General features: G+C 40.5%; 1 protein-coding gene across 1 annotated transcript in view; it reads left to right on the top strand.

The window, feature by feature from the left end:
* The window catches only part of KCNQ5 (potassium voltage-gated channel subfamily Q member 5), a 539583-nt gene that overhangs the window by 381398 nt on the left and 131743 nt on the right, over nucleotides 1-26442 (top strand). Inside the window, exon 3 of the mRNA XM_059400156.1 lies at nucleotides 23294-23420. Coding sequence (XP_059256139.1) covers nucleotides 23294-23420 — 127 coding nt within the window. The remainder of the gene's footprint in view (nucleotides 1-23293; nucleotides 23421-26442) is intronic.

Raw genomic sequence — 26442 nt, 5'->3', positions numbered from 1 at the left:
CACCTCCTAGGTGATGCTGAGAGCCAGAAACACTGCACACATCACACACCAGCTGTACACCGAGATACTCACATGGTCCCCATCCTTGTCTGTGATGCTTCTTTAAGGTTGTTTGTCTAGTTAAATCAGGTAAAGAATTTTGAGTATCATGCATATGCAGTCTATTCTCTTTCCTCACGTTTCCATAATGCAAATCACCTCATATGCAATTGTAAATAGGGTAACGATGTCAATATAACATGGAAGTTAAGGATGATTTTTCCCAAATAACAGCAGCTGAACATAAAGCATACCAGCCTAGCTAACTGCAGCAATACTGGATAAGCACGAGACTGCCCATATCCTCCTTTTGTTTTGGGCAGTTATTTTGGACACTTGCTCTCTCTTGGAAGCACTTACAAGTCAATTTTCCCTTATTTGTACAAAAGACACAAATGTAAGGTGATAAAGGAAATGATCCATCTTTTTGGATGAGTTTTAGAATTGGATGAATTTCTCAATGACACTAATGTCTTATTAGGACTGATGTTTCTGCTAGATCTCTTTATTAAATTTCCATAGACTTATGGAACGTTGCCCTGTCTCTTTATCATAAGCCCTGTTTTTTTCAGTGAGCATTCTCACCTAAAACCTGGCTTTTTGGCATTTATCCTACTGTGACAGGAAAGCCCAGATGTGAGTTTGAGTTTATCCATGCCTCCTGCTCGGAAACACATGTCACATTCTACGTGATAATCTAGAATTTCCAAGTCAAAGTCATCAGCAGCACAAGGGTGAGAAGTGGCATCCTTAGGTCAAATAAATCAAAGGGACACAAATCTGCATCAGATAATGGCTTGAAGTACTCTTCATCCAAACTTGTCCCCTTTATCAAGCTCTGTTAAAGAAATCTTTAAGCTAAAAAAAAATTTTTTTTAATTGAAGAAATCTTTAAGCTTTACAAACCTATTCATCAATAGTATGAATTTTTTAAATTAGCCTAAATTTTAATAAAGGAAACATTTACGGAGTTTAGATAGAGGAAATAATAGTGCTGCAGACAGAAACAAATCTTAGCACTGTTACAGTAGAGCAAATTGAGAATATTTTACTTAAAATGTAAGGTAATTTAACAATTGTATACTTCATTTTTCACTTTATTGAACTCTAAGTATTTTAATGCCTTCTCAGTATGTGAAACCTTTAATATTCAGATTATTCTATCATTTCTTGTTTTAAAACTAACACAAAGGGGCCCTGGGCTGGCTCAGTCAGTGGAGTACCCAACCGTTGATTTTGGGGTTGTGACTTCAAGCCCAACCTTGGGTGTAGAGCCTACTTTAAAAAACTAAAAAGTAGGAGCACCTGGGTGGCTCAGTCATTGAACTTCTGCCGTTGGCTCAGGTCATGATACTCAGGATCCTGGGACTAAGCTCAGCATCTGGGTCCCTGCTCTGCAGGAAGCCTGTATCTCCCTCTCTCATTCCCCCTGCTTGTGTTCCCTCTCTCACTGTGTGTGTGTGTGTGTGTGTGTGTGTGTGTGTGTGTGTCTGTCTGTCTGTCTGTCAAATAAAATCTTTTTTAAAAAAATTAAAAAATACATAAAAATTTTAAAATGACAAAATCAAAGTTCCAAATAATTTTTGGAACTAAAAGACCCAGGTCTTTACCTTGCCACACACACACACACACCCCTCTCTGATCTGTCCTGCATGTCTAGGCTTCTTCCTGCCGAGGTTACCCGTGAGGGCGCCCACAGGACAACGGCGCCTGTGTTCCTCCCGTGTGCGCTGTACTCTCACCGGACTCAGCCCTTTATAGCGCCCGCTCATACTGCCTCTGCACCTTTATAAATAATATTTCTTCCAGTTGAGAGCCCAGTTCTCCCATTTCTTTTTACCGCCTTGGTAATTCCTAATTATTTCCAAGGCTCCACTCACATCCCCTCGTTCTGGAAGTTTCCCAGACTACCCCGGAGCTGTTTTGTTCCCTTCTCTGCGCCCCGGGGTCAGCACAGCTCAGACAGAAGGGTCTATAGCAGCCAATGGTCCTTAACAGCCTTCATCATGCTCTGCTAGGATCATTGATTTCCAAAAATAGATCTTATTTCTGCCAGACTGAAAACTACATTAGAATAGGGACACGAAGTTAGTAGTTTTTGTATTTCCTGGTGTGTACCCCAGGGCCTAGCATGTAGGAGATGTTCAATAACTGTGTGAAAACTAAATGTTCTGATAGTCCATACTAAAGAAGCCCCAGTAATTCTCCATGCATATCCCTGTTTTGTTTTTTGTTTGTTTGGTTTTTTGGGTTGTTTTTTGACTCTCTAGCATCTATCAGAATTTGATATTTTCTTTAGTTTTTTAAAGATTTTTATTTATTGATTTATTGACTTATTTTAGAGAGAGAGAGCGAGCGATACCACAGGTACGGGGTGGAGGAGAGCGGAGGACGAGGGTGGGGAGGAAAATCTCAAGCAGACGCTACGCTGAGCAGGAGCGCGAGGCGAGGCTGGATCTCATGACCCTGAGATCACCATCAGGGCCAAAACCCAGATGCTCAACCTTCTGAGCCTCCCCTGCCACCCCCCGCCGGGTTGTTTGATATTTTCTTGCTTATTTGTCACTGTTACTCATTATTGGTTTCTGTCACCAGAATACAAGCTCCGTTAAGAGTGGCCCTTGTTGGTTGTTCATCACTTTCTCCCCAGTGTCTGGGACAAAAGAGGTCCTCAGTAGCTGGAAGAAAAGAGGTACAAAATAAAAATACTAACTGTGCTAAATCAATGACTAGATCTAGATTATACTCTCTTCTACTGGTACCAAGCTTTTTAATAATTAGCAGATAAGTTCAGTGTCTCCATGGAGACATTAAAATACTTTGATTTCAGCTAATCTTTTAGTTTTAGCAGTATGAACGTCCAAGAACAATTTTTCACTCCTTTGGAAGATCTCTAAAGGCAAGCATAATTAAGTACTGTAGAACCCAAGGTCCAAAATCTTAAATACAATGATTGTGTACGAACTTCTGTCTCTCTCTCTCTCTCTCTTTTTTTTTTTTTTCTGCTCATTCTCAGTTTCTCCTGAGTTTCAATTACCCTTTTGAATCTGGATAATCAAGGATTTATGTTATTAAAGCAAGTCCTTTTACCTAATATCAAAGCAGGCTGATCATTAACATTAAAAAATAATAGTATAACATGACTCTGTAGCCAACACTAAAAATGAATAGGATCATATAACAAGAGAGAGTTACTGCAATGACCTAGTTAGTTATTCAACACTAACATTTTAATTAAAAAGTCAGTTAGTAATGACGAAGTCATTCACTAATGATGTCTAGAGGCAAAAGGAATAGGGACTCATGTCCCCAAACAGCTTCCTATGATGGCATTTTAGATCAGCTGGTCTTATTCAAAGATACAGTTATCACCCCCTCCTCAGACCTCCCATAATAATAACATTACTCATGTTTCACTTTCAAATGTGTTTTGTACTAAACCATGCATTAAACAAGCATTTCCTTAGTACCTGTTATGTTCTAGGCTGTTATGCCCTACGCTCATTTAGATTATCCTGTATTCTCCTGTTTTTAATGGAAAGTGAAATTCCAAGCCATTTTCTGAATTAAAAGATCCAGTTGCTTACCTTGAGGGAAAGAAGCAAAAGTGAATGAGAGAACCAAATGTAAGTAGAATTAGAGATTAGGTGATCTGTAAATATGATGGCATAATGGAAATGTGTAAAATAAACAACTGGTTATGGGAAGAGGAAGTAACAGAGTCTCCACGGCCAGTTGGGGAAGGCTTTTAGAGGTGTGGACATTCGAACTGGGTCTGGAATCACAAAGGTCTGGGTTGGTCTGATTTCAGGGGGTTCGGTGCATGAACAGAGGCTCAGAGGAAGGTTAGAACCAGGCTGAAAAGAACCTAGTTTTATAGTCAGGTCGTTTGGATTTTATGCTTTAAGTGATGGGAATCAAAAGAAAATCTTCCTTTGAAAAGTAGCACAATGACCCAATCAAATTGTGTTTGTGAAGGATAATTATGACTACTTGTGATCTTTGCCTGTCAAATAAATAAATAAAATCTTTTTTAAAAAAAATTTAGGCTTGAGGCATTTTATCAGATGCCTTCCCAGGACATGGCTTACCCCCTGCATCATCTTCAACAGTAACATTTGACTAGAGTATTAGCTTACAGCAGTCTTCATCCAAAGTGTTGGCGGTCCTGAGTGACAGGAACAAAACTGTGGATAGAGCCTTCTTCCTCTGAAGGACATATAATCAACATTCCACAGAAGACCCAGGGAAATTAACTAATTTTTAAATTAATGAAATTTAAAAGAGCTCAGTAAGAACTATTCTTTTTTTTTTTTTTTAAGATTTTATTTATTTAGTTGACACAGAGAGGGAGCTATCGCGAGCAGGCAGAGACAGACAGAGAGAAAGGAGGAAGCAGGCTCCCCGCTGAGCAGAAAGCCTGATGTAGGGCTCGATCCCAGGACACTGTGACCATGACCTGAGCCAAAGGCAGAGGCTTAACCCACTGAGCCACCCAGGTGCCCCAGTAAGAATTATTCTTAAACCTACATGTAAAATGAAAAACCATGAAGCTTTAGGGTGATTGCAATCACCTGGCGCTATTCATTTTCCAAGGAGACAGAGGGCTGGAGTTCTCCAGGACATGAAACACCTTGGAAAGCCTACTTCCTTTCCTCTCCAGAAATGTCCAAGTTTGCATGGAATCAGTGCTTTGCAGGAATCCAGTGTCTTTCCCAATATCAGTTCTCTTTCCAACACTCATTGGATGAATCAGAATTTCCTCCTCACATATCATAGATGATGTCCTGCTGTCTTGAGAACCTATCACCTAAGCTGTTGTGAACAGTAGAGAGTGAGCCCCTAGCCTTAAACCTCTACCGTAAATAATCATAGTCAGATCACCTGAGCAACACTCTATCAATAGGAAAGTTTGATCACTGGAACAAGCATCTGCATCACTGGGACAGAATGATTGCAAGGGAAAACAATTATTTAAAAAAAAAAAAAAAAAAGCCTTGAATTACCTACATATGTACGCTTCCCTTGACGTGTCATCAAATGATAGCTGGTGATTTAAAAAATCAAAGTTTGAGATTTCTAGGAGATGAAAGCAGGAGAGCCAACAGGGAGGGGAATTAATTGTTTGGGAAAATCTCCAAGAAAAATCCATCTGAAATGAGGGATTACTCTTTCTCTTGACTCAGTAACATTCAGAAATATAGAGGGATGAAATAAAGTCTCAACATAATTTGACCCTAGCCAGAGCCAGAATTCATTTTTTGTTTCTGTGGACAGCCAACAACTTTTTCTTTTTAATTATAAGATGGAAATTTCTAACCACTATGGTGACTAGTCACTTTTTATAAGACTCACATTTCCAGTGAACAAAAACATTATTCAAATAGGTTCTCTTTCCAAAAAAATGAACAAAAAATCACCAAAGCAAATTACTACACTCAACTTCTGTGAATCACGTCCCAGCCTGAGGGTACTGAGATGCTAAGAGCACTCCGTGTGCCCAGTAGGCACCCACAATTCAGCACTGCTGAAAACAGTCCCCTCAGCACTCAGAGATCTCAATGTTTGAGGAGCCTGGGTGCCTCAGTCAGTTAAGCATCTGTCTTTTGCTCAGGCCATGGTCCTGGGGTCCTGGGATCGAGTCCTGCATCAGGCTCCCTGCTCAGCAGGGACCCTGCTTCTCCCCCTCCCACTGCTTCTACCTCTGCTTATACTCTCTCTGTCAAATAAATAAATATAATCTTTTAAAAAAAGATTTTAACACATATGTAATAGTATCAATTGCAAGTCATATGTTTTCCTTAATGTATTAAATACTGAATATTTGGGTGAGAGTGGAAGATAGTACTTTTGTTCAGCCTCTTTAATAATGTTTTCACTTTATGGTCACTCCTTTACAGGTAGCCCTAAAGTCAACAAATAAGGGAAATTTGAAGTCTCTTCTCCCCAACTTTGGCATAGCTGTCATAAATGTAAAGAGTGATTTGATTCTCACTATCTGCATCTTATCTCAGAGTCTTCTGAGCTCGACATTCATCAAATTTGAAGAAAAAAGTGGCAATTTTACCAGAATTGTTGCAGCATTATTGATGCTCTAGATTCCCAGCAAGAATTTAAGCAGAACAAGATAAGCAAGCCTTGTAGGGCTTTATTTCCTACAAACTTATAAATAAAAACATTTCAAGTCCTAATTTCCATTTCAATTTATCTTAGAAAATACATACAAATTAAATATAAAATGATTCCTTCTGTACCTGCTATTCTTCTTTCCTTTACTGCCAATAAATCATATCAAATCTAACATTGTTTCTCACATCCTCAGAGCTTCTTTGGAAGCTTGTCAGTTCAGGGCCACAGTGAAGACGAGGAGCGAAGAACTGTGGGTTGACACTTGGCAGTGAGCAGAAGAGCATCAGCTCGAAGGTTCTGATAATTACGGAAATCATCTAATGAGGATATGATATAATATTTTTATAGCCTTGGGTTTCTACTTTAGCACAAGTCAGGGAAAAGCTTGTTCTCAGCTTACAGCCTCCCTCCTGTCCTCTTGCCTGGAACAGACAGACAGAGGGGACCCATTCCAGTTTCTACTCCCTGCTTCTTGCATTGTTGGTGGGTGCCCAGCTCGTCTCAGAAAGATCTCCCATCTTTAACAAAACCTGGTGAGTGACCAGAGCAGCTATGGTGAGGAGACAGAAAACAAGCTGGTTCTTTCTGAGGACTTTGTCCTAGAGAACCCTTCCCATTTCTCTCAGGGAAAAAGCCAAAGATCTAATAATGACTCTTAAAGACAGTCTGGCCCTCCATTCCCCTCTGTTTTTGCCTCCTACTCCTCTCCCCTTACTTCATCTACTGGGCCACCCTGTCTCCTTTTTCCTCATCCACACTTCAGGCTTTTGCACCAGGCTTGTTGCTCCTTTAACTTCCTCTAGTCTGCTCAGGAAGATCTAGTCCAACTCTCCTGTGTAAGGCTGGACATCCACCAGCCCTCCTCAGCACCTCTACCCTCCTTTATCACTCTCTATAGCACTGATCTTCAAATGTCTATAAGATGCACTTATTTATTGGGATGCCTGGGTGGCTCAGTCAGTGAAGCATCCAACTCTTGGTTTTGGCTCAGGTCATGATCTCTGGATCCTGGGATCAAGCCCCAGGTCAGTGCTCTGCTCCGCGTAGAGTCTCCTTGCCCCTCTCCCTCTCCTCCTCCTATCTTTCTCTTGCTCTTGCTCTCACAAATAAATAAATAAGTAATCTTTAAAAAAAAATAATGTACTTATTTATTATGCTATTATCTGCCTCCCTCACTGGAAGCATCAAGAGTACAGGAATTTTTGAGTCCTTGTTCACTTCTGTGTCTTCAGCATCTGGAAATGGACCTGGTATGTAGTAAGCACTTAATAAATATTGGATGAATGAATTCATGTTACTTAGCACATACGAAGTGATTTCTACTTATCAGGCACCGTTAAAAGCCCTACACAAAAATTAGGTCATTTAAACCTTGGTAACATCCCTATGAAGAAGGAGTTAGTTTTTTCTTTTTAATTTTTTAAAAATTATTTATTTATTTGACAGAGAGAGATCACAAGTAGGCAGAGAGGTAGGCAGAGAGGGGTGTGGGGTAGTAGGCTCTCCACTGAGCAGAGAGCCCGATGCGGAACTTGATCCCAGGACCCTGAGATCATGACCTGAGCCTAAGGCAGAGGTTTAACCCACTGAGCCACCCCGGCGCCCCAACTCCAGTGTTTGAGAGTGACCAAACCAAGTCATCGTGCTGGCCCTCTACATCCTCTGAAAGGGAACTTGCAGTGTATTAGGTATCTAGGGGCTCGTTTCAGGGAGGAAGAGGCAAATAGGCCTTTCTATCTGGTCAAGTCACAAGAGAGATACAAAAAGGATCAGAACAGAACACACAAGCCCATGGGATGAGCGACAGCCCCTTCCTTCTGGCCCATCTTGTCATGCTTCAGCGAGGATGGAGGCTGCTGTCAGCGATCACAGGATCCTCGAGGTGCCTATGGGCCCAGACTGACTGACACATGTCTATACGCTAATTTACGTAGCTAGCTATAGCTTACTGGAAAGTTTACCTCTATGTTTAGGGAACATTTAAGAAGATTGAATGTGGGGGGGGGCGCGCCTGGGTGGCTCAGTGGGTTAAGCCGCTGCCTTCAGCTCAGGTCATGATCTCAGGGTCCTGGGATAGAGTCCACATAGGGCTCTCTGCTCAGCAGGGAGCCTGCTTCCCTCTTTCTCTCTCTGCCTGCCTCTCCGTCTACTTGTGATTTCTCTCTTTCAAATGGATAAATAAAATCTTTAAAAAAAAAAAAAAAAAAGATGGGCGCCTGGGTGGCTCAGTGGGTTAAGCCACTGCCTTCGGCTCAGGTCATGATCCCAGGGTCCTGGGATCGAGTCCCGCATCGGGCTCTCTGCTCAGCAGGGAGCCTGCTTCCTTCTCTCTCTCTGCCTACTTGTAATCTCTCTCTGTCAAATAAATAAATAAAATCTTTAAAAAAAAAAAAAAAAGATGATTGAATGGGGGTAATTAGAATTTGGGAGGAGGCTTATTTCTTACCAATGTTTCATTGAGTCGATACTTAGGGAATCTCTGCTAACAAACTGTTGCCAAATAAAGATCCTGCTGGGTTTTCTTTAATTAATGAGATGACTTGGTTGTAATTATTCCATTAATTGTTTCAATGCAAATAAGTACTATGAAGCATCTTGAAAACTGTTTCCTCTTAAATATGTTAAACCTTCCCTCTTGTCCTCTCATTTCTGCTCTTAATTTGCCTGGTAAATCCTCTTTTAATAAATGGCACAAAAATGAGGTTTACCCAAACTCCAGTGGAATTATCGCAAATTCCAAATTAAGGGAATCTAAATAGAAGTAATGAATTGCATTTGTGCTCCTTGAAAGATAAGATTCCACTGCGCCTGCATTTACTATGCAGACAGGCAGGGTAAAATAATGGATGAAGTTGTAAAAATGGGAACTCTCAGGAGTATAAACAATTTTAATCTCTGATAAGATACCTAATGTTAGATATATAAAGCTAGCCTTTGAAAACTACATTCAGTGACTTTTAAATACTCTTAATTGGTGGCAGGGCGGGAGGGTTGAAATCCTTGCCATAATACAGTTCTGTTCCCTGCCTGTCGAGATATGGGCTGAGAGGTGGGGGAACAGCAAGCAAGTCTCCCCCACAAGCACATCTGCAGAGCAACTGTTCAGGCTTTGGCCCCAACAAGAGGCTATGATGCTCACAGCTTTGCAGTCAGGCTACCTTGAGTTGGGCCTGACAGCCTTTCCTCCATGGAGGCTTCATGGACCAGTCAGGAAGCCAAGCAAGGATGATAAAGGGAGACACATTTTCCGCTGAGGAAATGTCCCCGAGCCCTCCTTGCTTCCCCAGGAGCATCTGTCTCTGGTCCCTGTTCCTCTTCCCTTCAGCCCAACGCCTCCCCTTCCCCCTCACGCTGAGTAAATTTACTTTCAGCACACCTTGCTCCATGACTTCTTTTGTCTGGATTCTACAAAAGGTCAACCTGACACGGCTGTATCACTTTCCATCTATTCAAGCATTCTACGCTGCTTCAGAAATGGTGAGGAGCGCACTTTGTCTGACGCGATGTTTTCTGGGGCAGACCCTCCTTCTGAAGAGACAGTTATCTTTGCTCAGAGCCCACGTGTTGATGCCCTGGGAAGTCAGTGTGTGGGTCTGTGCATCCACCATTTTGGTCACAAATTGCATGCAGGATGCTCTATTAGCTAAAATTGTGCGTCGGTCCTCTCATATGTCATTATACTACTACCGTCTTCTCCAACTCCAGTGTCGTGTTGCCGGGAAGGAATAAGTCTACAACCAAATAAAAGAGCAGGAGAGCAGAGGAGGGTTTCAAATGACCGTGACAGATCAGTTCCCTCCTACACTAAGTAATTTTCCAAATCAGTCCAAGTGATGGCCATTCATCCTGCAGAAGGAGGCCATCGCCGATCAGAGGTTGTTTGGCAGGTGTGCATAATGGGTGACAAGAAGTCAGTGATGTATTAATTAAGATATGTTGATGAGGTGAGCAGACATGGTTAGCAGGAAATTGCATTCGAAATACTGTTATGGGCAAATAAGAGTAATGGTTTATGGACAACAGGAACCATCTTGGGGACAAAGACTAGATGTAGCAAAACTCATTTTCTCTCTAGAAGAGAAACTTCAGAAAAACAAACTAGGGGGTGTCTGGGAGGCTCTGTTAGTAAAGCGTCTGCCTTTGGCCCAGGTCATGATCCCAGGGTCTGTCCTGGGATTGCATCCCACGTTAGGCTCCTTGCTCAGTGGGGAGCCTGCTTCTCCCTCTGCCTGCTGCTCCCCCTGCTTACTCTCTCTCTCTCTGACAAATAAATAAAATCTTTAAAAAAGAAAAATTAAGATCAGGGCATGGCTTGGTGAATACTACAACACAGAAATAGGGTATGTTAGAAACAAGGGATACCTCCAGTACTCCTTGGATTTAGCTGTCAGGATAACTCACCATTAAATCAAATTGAAAAATATCTGCCATGTGCTATGTCTTATGCTTAAGGATCCTAAAAATTGGTGTTCTAAAATACCTGGAAATTTCCCAAATTGCTTTCTCATTTTATCTTCATCTCAGTTTTTCTTAAGCCAGTAGATATAGAAGACATACTGATTCTTAGTCTATTGTTTAATCGTTCAAATGAACAACAGGCAGGAGAGCTCATTAAATTTGTTCAAGTTTATCAGTGAATAAGCCCTTCATCTTACTCAATTTAAGAATTCACTTGATTTATAGCATGACTAGTCTTGAATGAATTTGATGGATAACTAGAAACAATTAGAGACAAGAATAAACATCCCAGAATCGTGACGGATTTCATAAAGGATGAAAGATTCACATGAAGATTCCCGTGGTTAATAAAATTGAAGCTATCAAACTAAGTGATCTTGCATATATTTGATTTTTCTTTATGATCTAAATGTTCAAAAGGTCAGAAAACTTCAAAATTTCCTCCAATTTAGAAAGTATTATTAATGGGCTATTGTTACAGGGCCATTGATTTACATATTTTGGGGATAGTTAACACTTTACATTTATCAGAGTTTCCAATGAGATGTGATACGCCTTTTCTATTTGTGGTGGGATGTATTGTTAATAGGGTTTCCTATAGATTTTCATTCTTAGAATTTTGTCTTTCCTTTTCTTGTACATGAGCCTGGTTACTGAATCCCACTATCAGTACCAGTAACACGGACTGTGGTAACGGGCAGAATGTGCATGTTAGATAACAAAATACATTATGATGTTTATAAGGGAAAATTATTATTATGTGTAAGAGAGGAAGAGACCAAGACTATTTTAAATCAAAATACCCCGTGTTCAGGGGCACCTGGGTGGCTCAGTCCATTAAGCGTCTGACTCTTGATTTCGGCTCAGGTCATGATCTCGGGGTTGTGAGATCAAGCCCTGCATTTGGCTCCATGCTGTGTGTGGAGCCTGCTTAAGATTCCCTCTCTCTCGGGCACCTGGGTGGCTCAGTGCATTGAGCCTCTGGCTTTGGCTTGGGTCATGATCTTGGAGTCCTGGGATCAAGCCCCGTGTTGGGCTCTCTGCTCGGCAGGAAGCCTGCTTCCCCCCCTCTCTCTGCCTGCCTGTCTGCCTACTTGTGATCTCTCTCTCTCTGTCAAATAAATAAATAAAATCTTTTTTAAAAAAATTCTCTCTCTCTTTCTCCCTCTGCCCCTCACCCAGCACTGCGCTCTCTCTCTCTCTCTCTCAAAAAATAAAAATAAAAATAACTCATGTTCTATCAGGAGGCCTAGAAGAAAGATGGATTAGATGATCCCAGAAAGCATGAGGATTTCTCCCAGTAGCATATAGAGGTCTGCAGTGCAGCCTAATAGCTTGTGGACGTGGGAAGAAAACAAGATAGTAACTGATTTCTGCTGGACTCTGCCATCACCCCGCCCATTGCCATTTGGCCTCTGAAAGCCATGGTCCCAAAGCTTTCTGTTTCCTCCAGATTATGCCTAGTGTTTTCCCAATCTACCCACAAGTAGTATTTTTCCCACTGAACACATCAACAGTTGAAGACTTCAGAGCTCCACCCTCTGCCCCACAGCCTCTGCCTTCCTTCTTACTGAATAAATAAAACACTGGCTATTTCCAGAGCCCCTTTGGCTCCTTCCTGAAGTTCCACTTCCTCCAAAACCCAAAATGTTTGAGGATTCTACCTGAAATACACTCAGCTAAAGGGAACAAACTGTCACTCACTCTGTCTTTTCCCAGTCTGTCTTGAGAACTTTTCTTATCTTTCTTGACAGAGACAGTCTGGTCAGCTTCAATGTACCAGGCATAGAGTAGTTAGAATTGGTTTCAAAAAATTATAGAAGGATTTTGAGGAAGTTTGAGTACAAATGCCTTACTTGAAGTCGCCATACAGATGCATTGTTCTGTCCTTCCTAATGTATCTGTTAGTGTTCTTACCAGGAATCTGGTTACAATGGCAGCTATTTTCTCATGCATGTTTAAATTTGAGATCACTGCCAGTTTGTGATGTAATCCTGTCTTAATAAGATCAGTGATACCGTTTGTCAGGAATTTAATAAAGTCCTACAGCGCTTGGCAGGACCAATTGGCTAAGATGGCATTTGAGTTCATAATGGCCCCCGTAGTCCTGATTTTAGTCAGAGTATCTGCCTTGTAGAGTGATACTGATATTCTATAAGCAAAACCTGCTTTAAAAACATTGGCATATAGGGGCGCCTGGGTGGCTCAGTGGGTTAAAGCCTCTGCCTTCGGCTCAGGTCATGATCCCAGGGTCCTGGGATTGAGCCCCGAATCCGACTCTCTGCTCAGCCTGCTTCCTCCTCTCTCTCTGCCTGCCTCTCTGCCTACTTGTGATCTCTGTCTCTGTCAAAATAGATAAATAAATAAATAAAATCTTAAAAACATTGGCATACATATGGTTACTTCTGGTCTGTTTTGTTTCTTATGATAATAAAAATATTTTTTAAAAAAATAAAGAAGACCCTTTCTTAACCAATCGCAAAAAATCCTATCATTGTAGTAAGGTAGTAAAAAGAAAGGGATATCATCAGGTGACCCCAAATGAAAACAAACATGTTCAGTGCTATAAATCATAGGCGTGAAATTAGATAATTACTGTTACTCTTCTGTAGCTTCGATTAATCAAAATAAGCACATGCTGACACCAAGATGCCTTGTGGTGAGAAACCATTCACTCTCCAATTGCAATTAGTGTAATAGTGCTGAATAGGCAGGTTAGAAAAAAAAAATCATAAGCCAATTAACTTATTCTAATTTTTCTACTTCTAGCTATCCCTTTTGCAGAATGTTGGTCTTAAGGAATTGATAAAGCAGCATGCTAATTAGTTTTTGCTGAACCTGAAGTTTTGAAGAGAAGGAAACCTCAGCAAATATTCAGCGAGGGCCTGTCTATGTAGAGAACTTGCCACAATGAGCAAGGACTTTCTCAAGGGACCATCACTCAGCACTCACTGCTTTTCAGTTTGTGAGTTCTCTGCGTGTGTCTCATCATCCCAAACAGATTATAAACTCAAGGGCAAGAGACACATGAGCCGTCTCTATATCCTGCATGGTTATGGTATTCATTTGTAAAGGGAATTCATGAAAAGCAGAAAACCTATAAATGAAAGAAATGTTACAGAACATTTAGACATACTAAACTATGCAAATATCCTAAAAGAAGAGGCAAGGTGCAGATTTTCTGAAAATCAAGCGACCCCTTAGTATCAGAACACCTATCTTTGGTCCAAGCAAGGGTGGCTATAAGGGCAGAAATGTAACTCCCAGGTAAAAAAAGTAAAAAGTTCTGAAAGTTCTCCAAGAACACACCCAGTCCTGACCTGACTCTCAACCTCTTGGTAGCACAAAAGCCATTTGTCTCAGTGTGCTTGGACTGTTATAACAAAATATGTAGGCTGGGTGGCTTGAGCAACAAATGTTTCTGTCTCACAGTTCTGGAAGCTACAAGTCCAAGATCAAGGTGAAGACTGATTTTATCCCCCAATGAGGGCCCTGCTCCTGGCTTGCAGACCACTGCCTTCTGGGTGTGTCCCCACAATGGGCTTGTGGGGGGTCCTGTGAGCAGCTCTCTCTTCCTTTTCTTATAAGGACACTAATCCCCATCACAGAGCCCTACCTTCATGATTTAATCTAAACCTAATTACCTTCCAAGGGCTTTGACATCTGATTTTGGAGGGAAGCAGACATTCAGTCCTAACTCTTGTCACAGGTGTTAACCGCAACCTGCAAGACCAATTTCACCAACAAAAAAAGATAAGATTTGCTCCATGATCAACTTAGCTGATATGTACCAATTTCTTAAGGTCAGGGATGTCTTTTCATTGAAATTGTTTTAAGGAATTTTGTTTAAATTTTTATAAGTATTCTAATTTTTTTTTAAAGATTTTATTTATTCATTTGAGAGAGAGACAGAGCACAAGCAGGGAGGCAGGCAGAGATAGAGGGAGAAGCAGACTCCCCGCTGAGCAGAGAGCCTGATGTGGGGCTCAATCCCAGGACCTTGGGACCATGACCTGAGCTGAAGGCAGATGCTTAACCCACTGAGCCACCCAGGCACCCCTTAAATTTTTATAAGTAAAAAAAGCCCATTGCCTTTGCATATTTTCCTATTATAAAACCAATAGAAAGGGATAATTTTATTTCTGGTAGCAATGTTAATTTTGAGTTGTTACTTAGGCTGGGGAGGGTGCCGGGAAAAAATTGTTACTTATATTGTTTGGGGGCAAGCTCATACAGTTCCCAAGAGAAAGAAAAGCCTGTAAGATAATGAGAAATTGACCAATCAGCAATTCAAATCAAATGAAAACTTGGCTTGATTTCATTCATTTTGGAGACTCTCTTGGTGTTTCCGTTTTGATCTGATTCAGAGCTTTTAGCTTCCATTTCCAACTCTAGCAGGTTCCTTTGTGATTTTTTTTGGTGAAACAATAGCAGAATGATTATCTCGGTTCAGTTCAAGGTACAGCAAACTGTTTTCAATTTTTTCTAGCTTGCCTGATTCAGAGGTTTAGTCCTGATCCCTGCTACATACACAGGTGGCTACATATAGACACACCCATAGATAAATCCCAAACCCAGTGAGGTTTAATTTGGTTTGGGGTGGGGAACCAAAAAAGAACTCCGTGAGGCTGCTTTCCTCTTCCCAAGAGAGGGAAGAGGAGAATGTGCGAGAAGCCCTAGCGCCAACTTGGGCACTTCAGCAGAGAGCGCCCCTATGGCTCTATACCAAGGACAGAATTCCCCAACCCACAATGTGACAGGTGGAGCAGAATGCCTGACTCACCCTTTGCCCTGATGGATATGTGATTTTACGAACACAAAACATGAATACAGAATGGGTCACTTGGATGGCTCCCTCCTACCAGGTAGGCATTTTAGCACTTGACAGCAACCAGCCTACCCTTAAGTGTCTGAAGTCATGACAGGAGAGCAGACATCCTCATCATGACATCTCACCTAGCAACTAGGGTGCATTGGACCATCGCTAGGCTGAACTGGGGGGTATTTAGGGATGTCCTCTGTTCCTCACTCTTGTCCTATATTTCTCTGCTCTCCTCCCCAACAAGGGAGCACCAGCTTCCTATCCCAGGCCTATATGTTCTCAACCTGTGGCCCCAACACCTAATAGAAAACCTGCCCCTGGTCCTTCTTCGGAAATAAAGTGTAAATCAGTCTTTTGGAATGAGACGATTTCAAACTACTCCCTTCCCTAAGCCCTACTGAAAAACTCCCTGGGATAAATGAACACTGCAGGGGCACTTGGCTGGCTCAGTCCGTGGAGCATATGCCTCTTGATCTTGGGGTTGTGAGTTTGAGCCCTATGTGGGGTGCAGAGATTACTTGAAAAAAAAAATCTTTTAAAAAAATGAACATTGCATATAAATATGGTTATGAATTACTTTTCAGAGGGAGATTTGCATTTTAACAGGTATGAAAAACTTGAAAGGATAAATTATTGCTGGACAAGTTTTAGGAATCAACCAACCAAAAAGGGAAGACCTTAGGAGGCACTGAATTTTCATGGTGCTCCTGAGGTAGATTCGTCTATCAGTAGTATATTCCTAAGAGTCCCAGACAAAAAGACCAGCCTCAGATGCTGGCTTTCAAAACCATCTCAATCACTGTTTCCAAAGGTAGAAAACATCCATGTCCCTTAACACCTTGTTCTGATCTCTCCATGCCTACCCTACTCCTAGTACGATGTCCCCTTTCTCTGCACACCCCCACTCAGTATCCCCTAAGCAACTTAGTAAAATTCTGTTGTATTCTCATCACTCCCCTCCCTAGATGCAAGCATAATCCTGAAGGTACTGACGTGTCTTCAACTCCAAATCAAATCGGTCCCATTGGAAGAAACATTCATGTTCTCTAATTCTCTTCCAATACTTAGTGTATTAAGAGAATAGTTAATGTGCCACCCTGAAAAGTGAGAAGAAATTTGAAATGAAGTTAGATTGAAGAAGGATGCATATAATGGCCACGAAGTAATGGTCAGTAAGCTTGTGTTTGAGGTCTTTTCTGTTCTAGGAAAAGGCAAATATCCAAAAAGATGCCTTGCTTTTGTGTATTTATTTCCACATTCTGATTTAAATGTGGAACAATCTCTAGATCTTAATTTCATTTCCTTAATATGTATTATGCTAGTAGAATTTTCCAAATTACAAAGAATTATAACTGCAACCCTTCTGACTGATGACTTTCCTTAAAATTTATGACTCAGTTTACGTCACAGATCCTTTCCCTCCAGGGATCATGCAAGGAGGCATGCTGCCCTACTAGCCCTATGTTACTTTAAGTACACACACACACACACTGAAATTGATTATGTTGATATTCTGAATAAAGGCAGTAGTTCCAATTTTGTATGTCTAATTAGCCACAGCTCTTCAAGAATTGGTGCAAATGTCATGGGGTTTATAATGTTGGCATTTCATCTTCACAAAAATGCCATTTGATGGCATAAAACCAGAAAAAACTAATGGTCACAGCAGACAGCTTGTAGATTAGACAAAGGTCACAGTGTTTTAATGAACAGTGCTATTAATTAATGAGAAAACAATTAGAACATGTGCTGTTAGGCATTGAGAATTTTTACCAAAAAAAAAAAAAAAAAAATCAGTCTGTACCCAAAACCACTTTGAATAACTCAAAAATAAAGTAACTGCAAGAACAGAATTTAAATCTTGAATTGTACAGTAAAGTCATCTATATTAATGAAATAGCATCACAGTTCTCTGATGGGAAATATAACGATTCTTCATCAATATCTAGAAAAGAGAGTTAGTGCCAGGTTAGTGTTCTCAGTAACTATTCTAGATAGAACCCAGGACTTGTTTTACCACTGCCTGTTGGGTTTCTTAATTTCTATATGCAATTTCTTAGTCTTTAAGAAGAATAAGAAAGGTGTTCTGTGTTTTACCAAAATCCTGTGAATACAAATGTGGAAACACTATAACTTCTTCAAAACAGTTGATAAAAAAAATCATAAACATTGCCTTTTGTTCTATAGGGAGCTGTCAAATCCAAGCTTTTAGAAGCTTCAATAAAGAAGGAAAGAACCATTGTTGATAACACCAGCCTTACATTACAGCTTTCCTCCAACTAGGTCAAGTACTCCAATAATTATTCACTAATCTCTTCAGCAACTGTTTGAGTAAATAATGGACATTTTATTTCAATTAAAAACAAGCAGAGAAATTGAACTGATTTATCCTGAGGTACAGCAGCAAAGGCACCAGAACCTGTTACACGGCTGATCCAACTGAAATCAGAAGATCCAGCCCTAATCTAAATAATTTCAGCTGAGCATAGCAGATGGTTGTATTTTTAAGTCATTTGAAAATAAATAAGGAGACTCCATCCAAAGTGCCATTTAGTGAGTACCATTAAGCCAAAACACAGTATGATCTTATCTAGTATCTCAATTTGAAGAGGAACACATTTCCTCTTCTGAGTCTACCCATTGGCTAGATGATGGGTGATGGCTTTTATTTTTCATTGAAAATTTTTCTGAAATAATTGTTGATTCACATTCAGTTGTAAGAAATAATACAGAGATATCCTACATACACTTTATGCAGTTTCCCTAAATGATAAAATTTTGGAAAACTCTAATATCACTAAAAGGATAATAAGATTGATAGAATCTGTAGATCTTATTCAGATTTTCCCAGTTTTCCTTGGAGTATTTGTATGTGGTTAGGTATATATTTGTATGTGGGTATTCAGTTCTATAATTTTATCCCATGTAGAGGGTCATGTCAAGACAGCAGTCAAGGCACCAGATAGCTCCATCACCACAAGGACCTGTCAAGTTGCCTTTGAATAACTATACTCACATCCTCCTATCCACCTCTCTCCCCACTCCTGACTTCTTGCAACCAGCAATCTGCTCTGCATTCCTAAAATTTTTTCATTTCAAAAATGTAATGTACTCAGTATAATTCCCTAGAGAATCATCCAAGTTGCTCTGTGTATCAGTAGTTCATTTATCTTTACTATTGAGTAGTGGTGTGGAGGTACCACAGCTTGTTTGAGCATTCACACAGTGAGGACATCTGGACTGTTTCCAGGTTTGGGTCATTATGAATAAATCTACTGTGAATATTCAGGTACTGGTTTTTGTATAAATCTAAGTTTTTATTTCTTTGGCATGAATGCCCAAGGGTATAATTGTTGAGTCTTATAATAACTACATCTTTAGTTATTTAAGAAATTTAATTTATATAATATATAAAATTTAATATATAATTTAAGAAATTATCAAACTGTTTTCTTCTATAAATAATTTGTGCTGTACCAGTAATGCATGAGTAATCCAGTTTCTCTGCATTCTCCCCGACATTTTGTATTATTTAACTATGTTGAATAAGAGAGATGAAACTAACATCTTGCCTTGTTCTTGACTTTAGAGGAAAGCATTCAATCTTCCACCATTAACTATGACATTAGCTGTAGATTTTCTCTAGATGCTCTTTATCAAATTGGGATAATAAATCTCTAATCCTAACTTGCAGAGAGTTTTACCACAAATGGAAAAACTGGATATTCACATGCAGAAGAATGAAATTGGACTCTTTTCTCACACCATAAATAAAAATCAACTCAAAATTAATGAAAGATTAAATGTGAGCCCCATGGCTATAAAACTGCTAGAAGAAAATGTAGAAAAGAAGCTTCTTTTTTTTTTTTTAAAGATTTTATTTATTTATTTGACAGACAGAGATCACAAGTAGGCAGAGAGGCAGGCAGAGAGAGGGGAGGAAGCAGGCTCCCTGCTGAGCAGAGAGCCAGATGTGGGACTCGATCCCAGGACCCTGAGATCATGACCTGAGCCGAAGGCAGAGGCTTTAAACCACTGAGCCACCCAGGTGCCCTGAAAAAAAGCTTCTTGACATTGGTCTGTGCAATGACTTTTTGTATACCACCCTCAAATCATAGACAACAAAAGCAAAAATAGACAGGTAGAATTGCATCAAACTAAAAAGCTTTTGTATAGGAAAGGAAACTATCAACAGAGTAAAGAGAGAGCCTCCAGAATGGGAGGAAACATTTGCACACCAAGCATCTGATAAGGAGTTAATATCCAAATATATAAGGAACTTCCATAACTGAATGCAAACAAAAATTTTTAATTTAAAAAAATTTAAAAATTGGGTCACCTGGGTGGCTCAGTAGATTAAGCCTCTGCCTTCAGCTCAGGTCATAATCTCAGGGTCCTGGGATCAAGCGCCATTTTGGGCTCTCTGCTCAGCAGGGAGCCTGCTTCCCCTACCCTCCACCTGCCTCTTTACCTACTTGTGATCTCTCTCTCTGTCAAATAAATAAATAAAATCTTTAGGGAAAAAAATTTTTTTAAATAACCTGATCTTAAAAATGGGCAAAGGACCTGAATAGATATTTCTCAAAAGAAAACATGAAAATGGCCAACAGGTATCTAAAAAGGCATTCAACATCACTGATCATCTGGGAAATGCTGATGATTAAAACCACAATGATGGTGAGTGGTATGAAGTGTGTAAGCCTGATATTTCAGTCCTGTACCATGGAGCAAATAATATATCATATGTTAGTAATAAATAAATAAATTCACAATGAGCTATTACTTAACACATATAAGAATTACCAAATAGACAAATGATAACAAGTATTGGCAAAGATGTGGAGAAAACGGAACCCTATACCTTGTTGGTTGGTGGGAATGTAAATTGGTGCAGCCACTATGGAAAATAGTATGGAGGCTCCTCCAAAAATTAAAAATATAACTACCATATGATCCAGCAATCCCACTTCTGGGCGTATATTTGGAGGAAATGAAGTCAGGATCTTGACTCCCATATTTGTTGCAGCATTAGTCACAATAGCCTCAATATGGAAACAACCTAAGTGTCCCTCAGTGCACAGATGGATAAAGAAAATATGAAGTATACATTACCATGGAATAATATCCAGCCTTTAAAAAAAAGAAACCCTACCACCTGCAATAACGTGGATGAACTTGGAGGCTATCATGCTGAGTGAAGTAAATCAGACATGGAAAGACCATACTGCACCATCTCACTTAGATGTGGAATCTAAGAAAGTCAAACTCATAAAAGCAGAGAGCAGAATGGTGATTGCCAGGGACTGAAGGGATGGGGGAAAGGGGAAGTTTTGGTCAAAAGATATGGAGTTTTAGGCCTGCAAGATGAGAAAGTTCTGGAGATTTAATATACGGCATTAGATCTCTTCCCCACCTGTCAGATTCAGGATGCTCTCCCTTCTCTGAGTCAATAATATTTTGCTCCTTATAACTGAAATAAAGTGGATATTTTAGGAACCAATAGACAGAATTTGGTCAAAGTGGTTTTCCTACTTTTGTTCCCTATCACATCCCCCACAGCCTGAGCTCCATGCCTGAAAGAAATGTCCCACAGTCATCTGCTGAGCTCTCATCTCCATTGCTGCTTACCCAAGGATTAGAAATTTTATCCCTTAGGTGAACCTGGGTGGCTCAGTCAGTTAAGTGTCCAACTCTTGGTTTCAGCTGAGGTCAGGGTCTCAGGGTCATGATCTCAGGGTGGTGAGATCAATTCGGAGGCAGGCTCTGCACTCAGCAAGGAGTCTGTTTGACATTCTCTCCCCTCTCCCTGCTTGCGCATGCCTGCTCTCTCTCTCACACACAAATAAACAAATCTTTAAAAAATAATTTTAGCCCCTTGTAGAGAACTTCTAGTAATGGTCTAATAAGAAGAGACTTCTAACCCTAGTATACTTTCCCCAAGGCAGAAACTGTGACCCTGTGGTGAGATTCAATTACAGCCTCCTCTTCTTTTATTTGGAAATGAAGGATATTTCCCCCTAATGCAAAACAAAACAAAACAAAAAAACAAAACAAAACAAAACCTACCAGCCGCAAGCAATATTCCTGAACAACGGGCCCTGAGTAAAGAATTTGTAGGTGTAGTCTACCCTGCCTCAGTGTAACATAGAAGCGGTACAGTGGTGGCCTGCCTTACTCTAGAATAATGACCATGCATCTCTTGGTGTCATCCATTCCTATGAAAACAAAAAACCATTGTCTGATGTGCATTGTTGCTCAAGCTCTTGGGTATCCCTTAGAATAAGGCCTTTCACCAGTGGTGTGCTGAGTTTCCTGGCACAAGTAGGGGTTAGAGGCAGAGATGAAAAAGTGGACCTGCCATGAAAACTAGATTGGACACAGGCAAACTACATGGGCATCTTGGGTCATGTTTTCTCTGTGTGGAAAGGTGTGCTGGACTGAGTACAGGTGGTCTGGCACTTTGGCCTCAGTTTCCTCATTCATAAAGTAGGGATTAAAAAAAATACTTACCTTGTAATATCATGGTGGGGATTAAATGAGTCTACACTTTTAAAACACAAGTTTAAAGTTTTAAGTCCCTATAAGTAAGCAGCGATGACAGTGGAGATTTATTTTTCATCATGAGAAATATTTGTGGGTTACTTAGTACAAAATAACAGGATAGAATAATCTCTCTCTCCTGGGCTCTGCAAAAGTGTGACATATTATCACATGTGCAAACTGAAGAGAGAGACATTTGCCTGAAACTTGCAACAAAAATGCCATTTTTCTAAATTTGATAACAGTTTTTATCTTGGGATGCAGGGTGGGAGATTAAGATCTTTACTTTCTATGCTTTATATTATTAATGTGAAGTTTAAATGTTTTAATAAAGACCATGTATCCCTTTTATAATTAATTACAATAGAAATGCGCATCATTCTGCATTATAAATGCTAAGTCGACCCTTGTTCAAAGAAAAGAAAGGGAATTATTTTTTAAAGGAGAATAAATTTTGGTAGACTCAGTGCCTCTCCGTCTAAAGGGACAACAAGGTGACTATGACATGCTTGCTCCAGAGATGTTTTATTCTTACAAAGTCCATTTGGTTTCTCATTCTATGACCCATTACTTAATGCACCACGTTAGTTGGTCTTTGCCCAGGGTTCACTCTCAGCTATTCCTAAATAATCTCAGTCATTTCCCCAGAGCAAGTGTTATATTCTGGGTATCTCTCACCAAAAGACAACAGAAACATGAACAAGCTTCAAATCTGGAGATAAGGGTCTCATTTCAGGCAAAGAATATATGTGTCACACACACAATAATGCCTTTGAAACTTGCTGTCTTATAAGAAGATTTTGACACCATAACAGAAGAAGTCAGTATCCTTCCATGTGTTTACTTCTTTTTCTCTGAGAAGGACTCTTCAGGACTTAAGGATGATATTCACTTCTTGCAGCAGAATGAAAGTCTGTTTTTTGTAAAAGTGTAAAGCTGTGTTTTCAAGGTCCCCTCCTGATTTTCAGGTATTTCACATGTTACTGGGTGGCTGATGTCAGTTCCACTGTATATGCCGCACAAGGCAGAGCTATAAGTCAACCTGTACATTTAGTATTAAAGCTGATTCCTAAACTCGTACAGTGTTGGACTTGAATAGGAATGGCGTGACGTGATGGGAGGTGCAGACAATGTGAGGGTCACGTGTGCTCCAGGGCTAGTTCGCTTTGAAGAAGAGGGGCTAACTCGGGGCACTAACAGCTATACTTTAGATGAAGTGCCTGAATGTCCAGAAATGCCCAGGAGCTTCTCGCTGTGGTTTGCTCTGTAACACCTCTCTCTAACATGTCTTATTTCATATTTTAGGAGTTCGTGATGATTGTCGTCTTTGGTTTGGAGTTCATCATTCGAATCTGGTCTGCGGGTTGCTGTTGTCGTTATAGAGGATGGCAAGGAAGACTGAGATTTGCCCGAAAACCTTTCTGTGTTATAGGTGAATATCAAAGTCCTAGATAATGAATTTATGTCACTACCTCTTTTTTTCTTCTGTCTTCTCTTTTGCAATATTGAACCAATATTAAAAGATAACATTCCTGGAATATTTACTATGGGCCAGGCACTTCTGTGTTTTAAAAGTGTCAACTCATTTAATCCCCACCATATTCCTATAAGGTCAGTATTTTTTTTTATCCCCATTTTACAAATGTGGAAACTGAGGCAAGGAGTGGTGAAGTAAGTTTCTGAAAGCCATACATGTAGAAAGTGATGGAGCTGGCAGTTTGGGCCAGACGGTCTGGTTCTAGAATATCCACTTGTATCAAATTAAGTTACACAGAAATGTATGGTTCAGCAGTGTCCTGAATTAGGAAAGCATTGATTTCAATAAGTATAAAAGCCCCTTTTGGCTCGACAATATGAGCAATACTCCTTTTAAGCTGTCAGTCACCTGGAGTAGACAGCAGTGTATTAGCCCTGATAAAGCGCATCAGTCATCATGCCTTAAGAATGATTACAAGTGTGGCTCACATTACGTCTGGGTACCTGGAGGCAGCCCCCGAATGAACGCCACTTCTCTGCGGCTTTCTGGCTGTTGCAGCTTTGGGGGGATTCCATCACCTGGGGACCAGCCTGAAGTTATCCTTTTTCATGATAATGCCATACAGCGTTCTGGGCTGGAGACCTAGCATCTCCCAGTAATATATTTAAAAGTCTACCATAAAACTGAAAACCGATCTCAGTTTTCAAAATTAATTCATTATTTTTTAAAGTTAATTGCCTACCCCATAGCCCTTTATCCCTAAGTTTCAGTGTGGATTTCCTAAGAATAAGGCTGTTCTTTTACATGACCTTCCACACATTGAACATTCATGCGATACTTCTCCTAATTTGCTGATTGTATTCCTGTTTTATCAGCTGACCTAATAATGTCCTTCACAGCGTGCTTGCCTCTCCAGTGCCAGTCAGGTCGAGGATGACTTGCTGCGCTGAGCTCTCCTCTCCCTCTAGTGTCTTCCCATCTAGTACAGCTCCTCAGCCTTTCTTTGTCTCGTAGAACATTAACATTTTTGAAGAAGATAGCCTATTTTTAAAAAACAGAATGTTCTTCCTTGGGGGGTGGGGGTGAGAAAACCCTAGATATGAAAGCTGTTGTTGTTGTTGTTGTTGTATAAAAGTTACATTTGGTTTTCTTCTCTTTTTTTCTTCCCATTTCTTTGGCAGTCATTCAAACCCAAATGCTAAAAGTTCTTGGTGAGGCTGACTTCTTTCAACTACTTCCCATCTGAGGAAGTATGTTTTTATTTATGAGCTTGTCTGACTATCTTCATCAACAGCCTGTTTTCCATTTCGTTTGTGGTGTCAGGAATTGCCGATTAATCTTCTTTGTTTCCTCCTTTCCCCCTGTTCCCTGTGATAACCACAGGGTGGACTTCAGAGGGAATCGAGAAAGTGTCTGCTCCTCTCTGGGCACTGTTGAGAAGAATCCTTCCTTCCATCCCTGCTGTGCAGGGTAGAGCACTGTCCTGGGGATGGGAGAAAGGGTGGCCCCCACACACACAACCACTGAGTTCATTTCAGTGTAAGCGCATTTTGAAAAGGTCACCATCCAGTCAACCAAACCTTATGGAGGGAGATGTGGCTGTGTGTGAAGCACTGGAGTTACAATGGTGAATCTAGTAAAATTCTAAGTTAAACCTATCTTGAAATACTTATGCAGTCTTTGTCTTGCTGCCTGTCTTCAGTCCTTTTCGGAAGCCATCATGCGAGGAGGAGAGAAGGTAGTAACTCCCAGACTTGCAGGTTCACCCAATCCAAAGGCATATCCATGAAGGCATTTGATTTTTCTCTCTGAAGACTGTTTTCTCTTTTTGAATTCTGTGCTCCAGAGATACCCAGAAGGACTTTTACTTCATGTGAAACTATTGCACAAGTACTTTCTCTCCTATAAGGGGCCCAAATAAAACAATTCACAGGGCAGATGGTTGGCCAAGATTCACTCAGCTTCTGCAGGATGACGTCGGTTCATGGGTGACTGCAGAAATGTTCCATCCGAGATTTTATTTATTTTTTATTTATTTTTTTAAGATTTTATTTATTTGACAGAAAGAGAGACAGCGAAAGAGGGAACACAAGCAAGGGGAATGGGAGAGGGAGAAGCAGGTTTCCCGCTGAAGCGTTTAGCCTGAAGCAGGGGCTCAATCCCAGGACCCCGGGATCATGACCCCAGCGGAAGGCAGAGGCTAACGACTGAGCCGCCTAGGCGGCCGTCCATTCTAGATTTTAAAACCAATTAAAAATTGGCTTTGTTCCAATTCCAGTAGTAATGTCAACATATTTCTGGTCTCCAACCTAAAAAAGTTCTCTCCCAGATGCCTGCTGCCTTTTGGTAGCTGTTTTCAGCTCTAGATACCTCCAGCACATCTTTGTCCCTTAATTGTTCTCTTCCTGTCTCAGGTCCTTGTGGTCTTGGTAGAATACATGGTTCTAAAAATGATGTTGGTATATCTGTAATCTTCATCACCTTTGAACCTGTCTCCGTCCAGCCGAATTGATGTCCTAGTGAAGCATGTTCAAATGGGGCTCTTCAGTGTGAAGTCAGTAAAGTTTAAGCCATGCAGAGGAACCAAATGTCATCTGCCTGAAGGCTATAGCAGGTGACTGTGGAAACCCATTCTAGGCCTGTTTAATAGGCCCATAAAAGTGATTGATACCAGTGGTAAAATGATAGAGTGCAATGTAAAGTGAAACCTGTAATTCCCTTGTTCAACCTAATGTATTGTGGTAAAATGGGGGAAAAAAAAAGGAAATAGCATGTCTCGCATCTCTCTGTGAAAACTGCTCCGAGTTTGCAAACGGAGCTGATCTCTCAAGGCTCCATGCATTTGTAAGATCTGATTACTCTCAACATGCCAAAAACACACCCAAGTGTTTTCAGCAATTTTGAGCATTCGGAAAAAGGATATAGAAAAGACGGTGGTGGCCTGGCTGTTCTTCAACGGTGGAAATGCTTTCTGTGG

This window comes from Mustela nigripes, chromosome 5 (genome assembly GCF_022355385.1).
Source record: "Mustela nigripes isolate SB6536 chromosome 5, MUSNIG.SB6536, whole genome shotgun sequence".
Taxonomy (NCBI): Eukaryota; Metazoa; Chordata; class Mammalia; order Carnivora; family Mustelidae; genus Mustela; species Mustela nigripes.
This window is presented reverse-complemented; position numbering and strand designations above follow the sequence as displayed.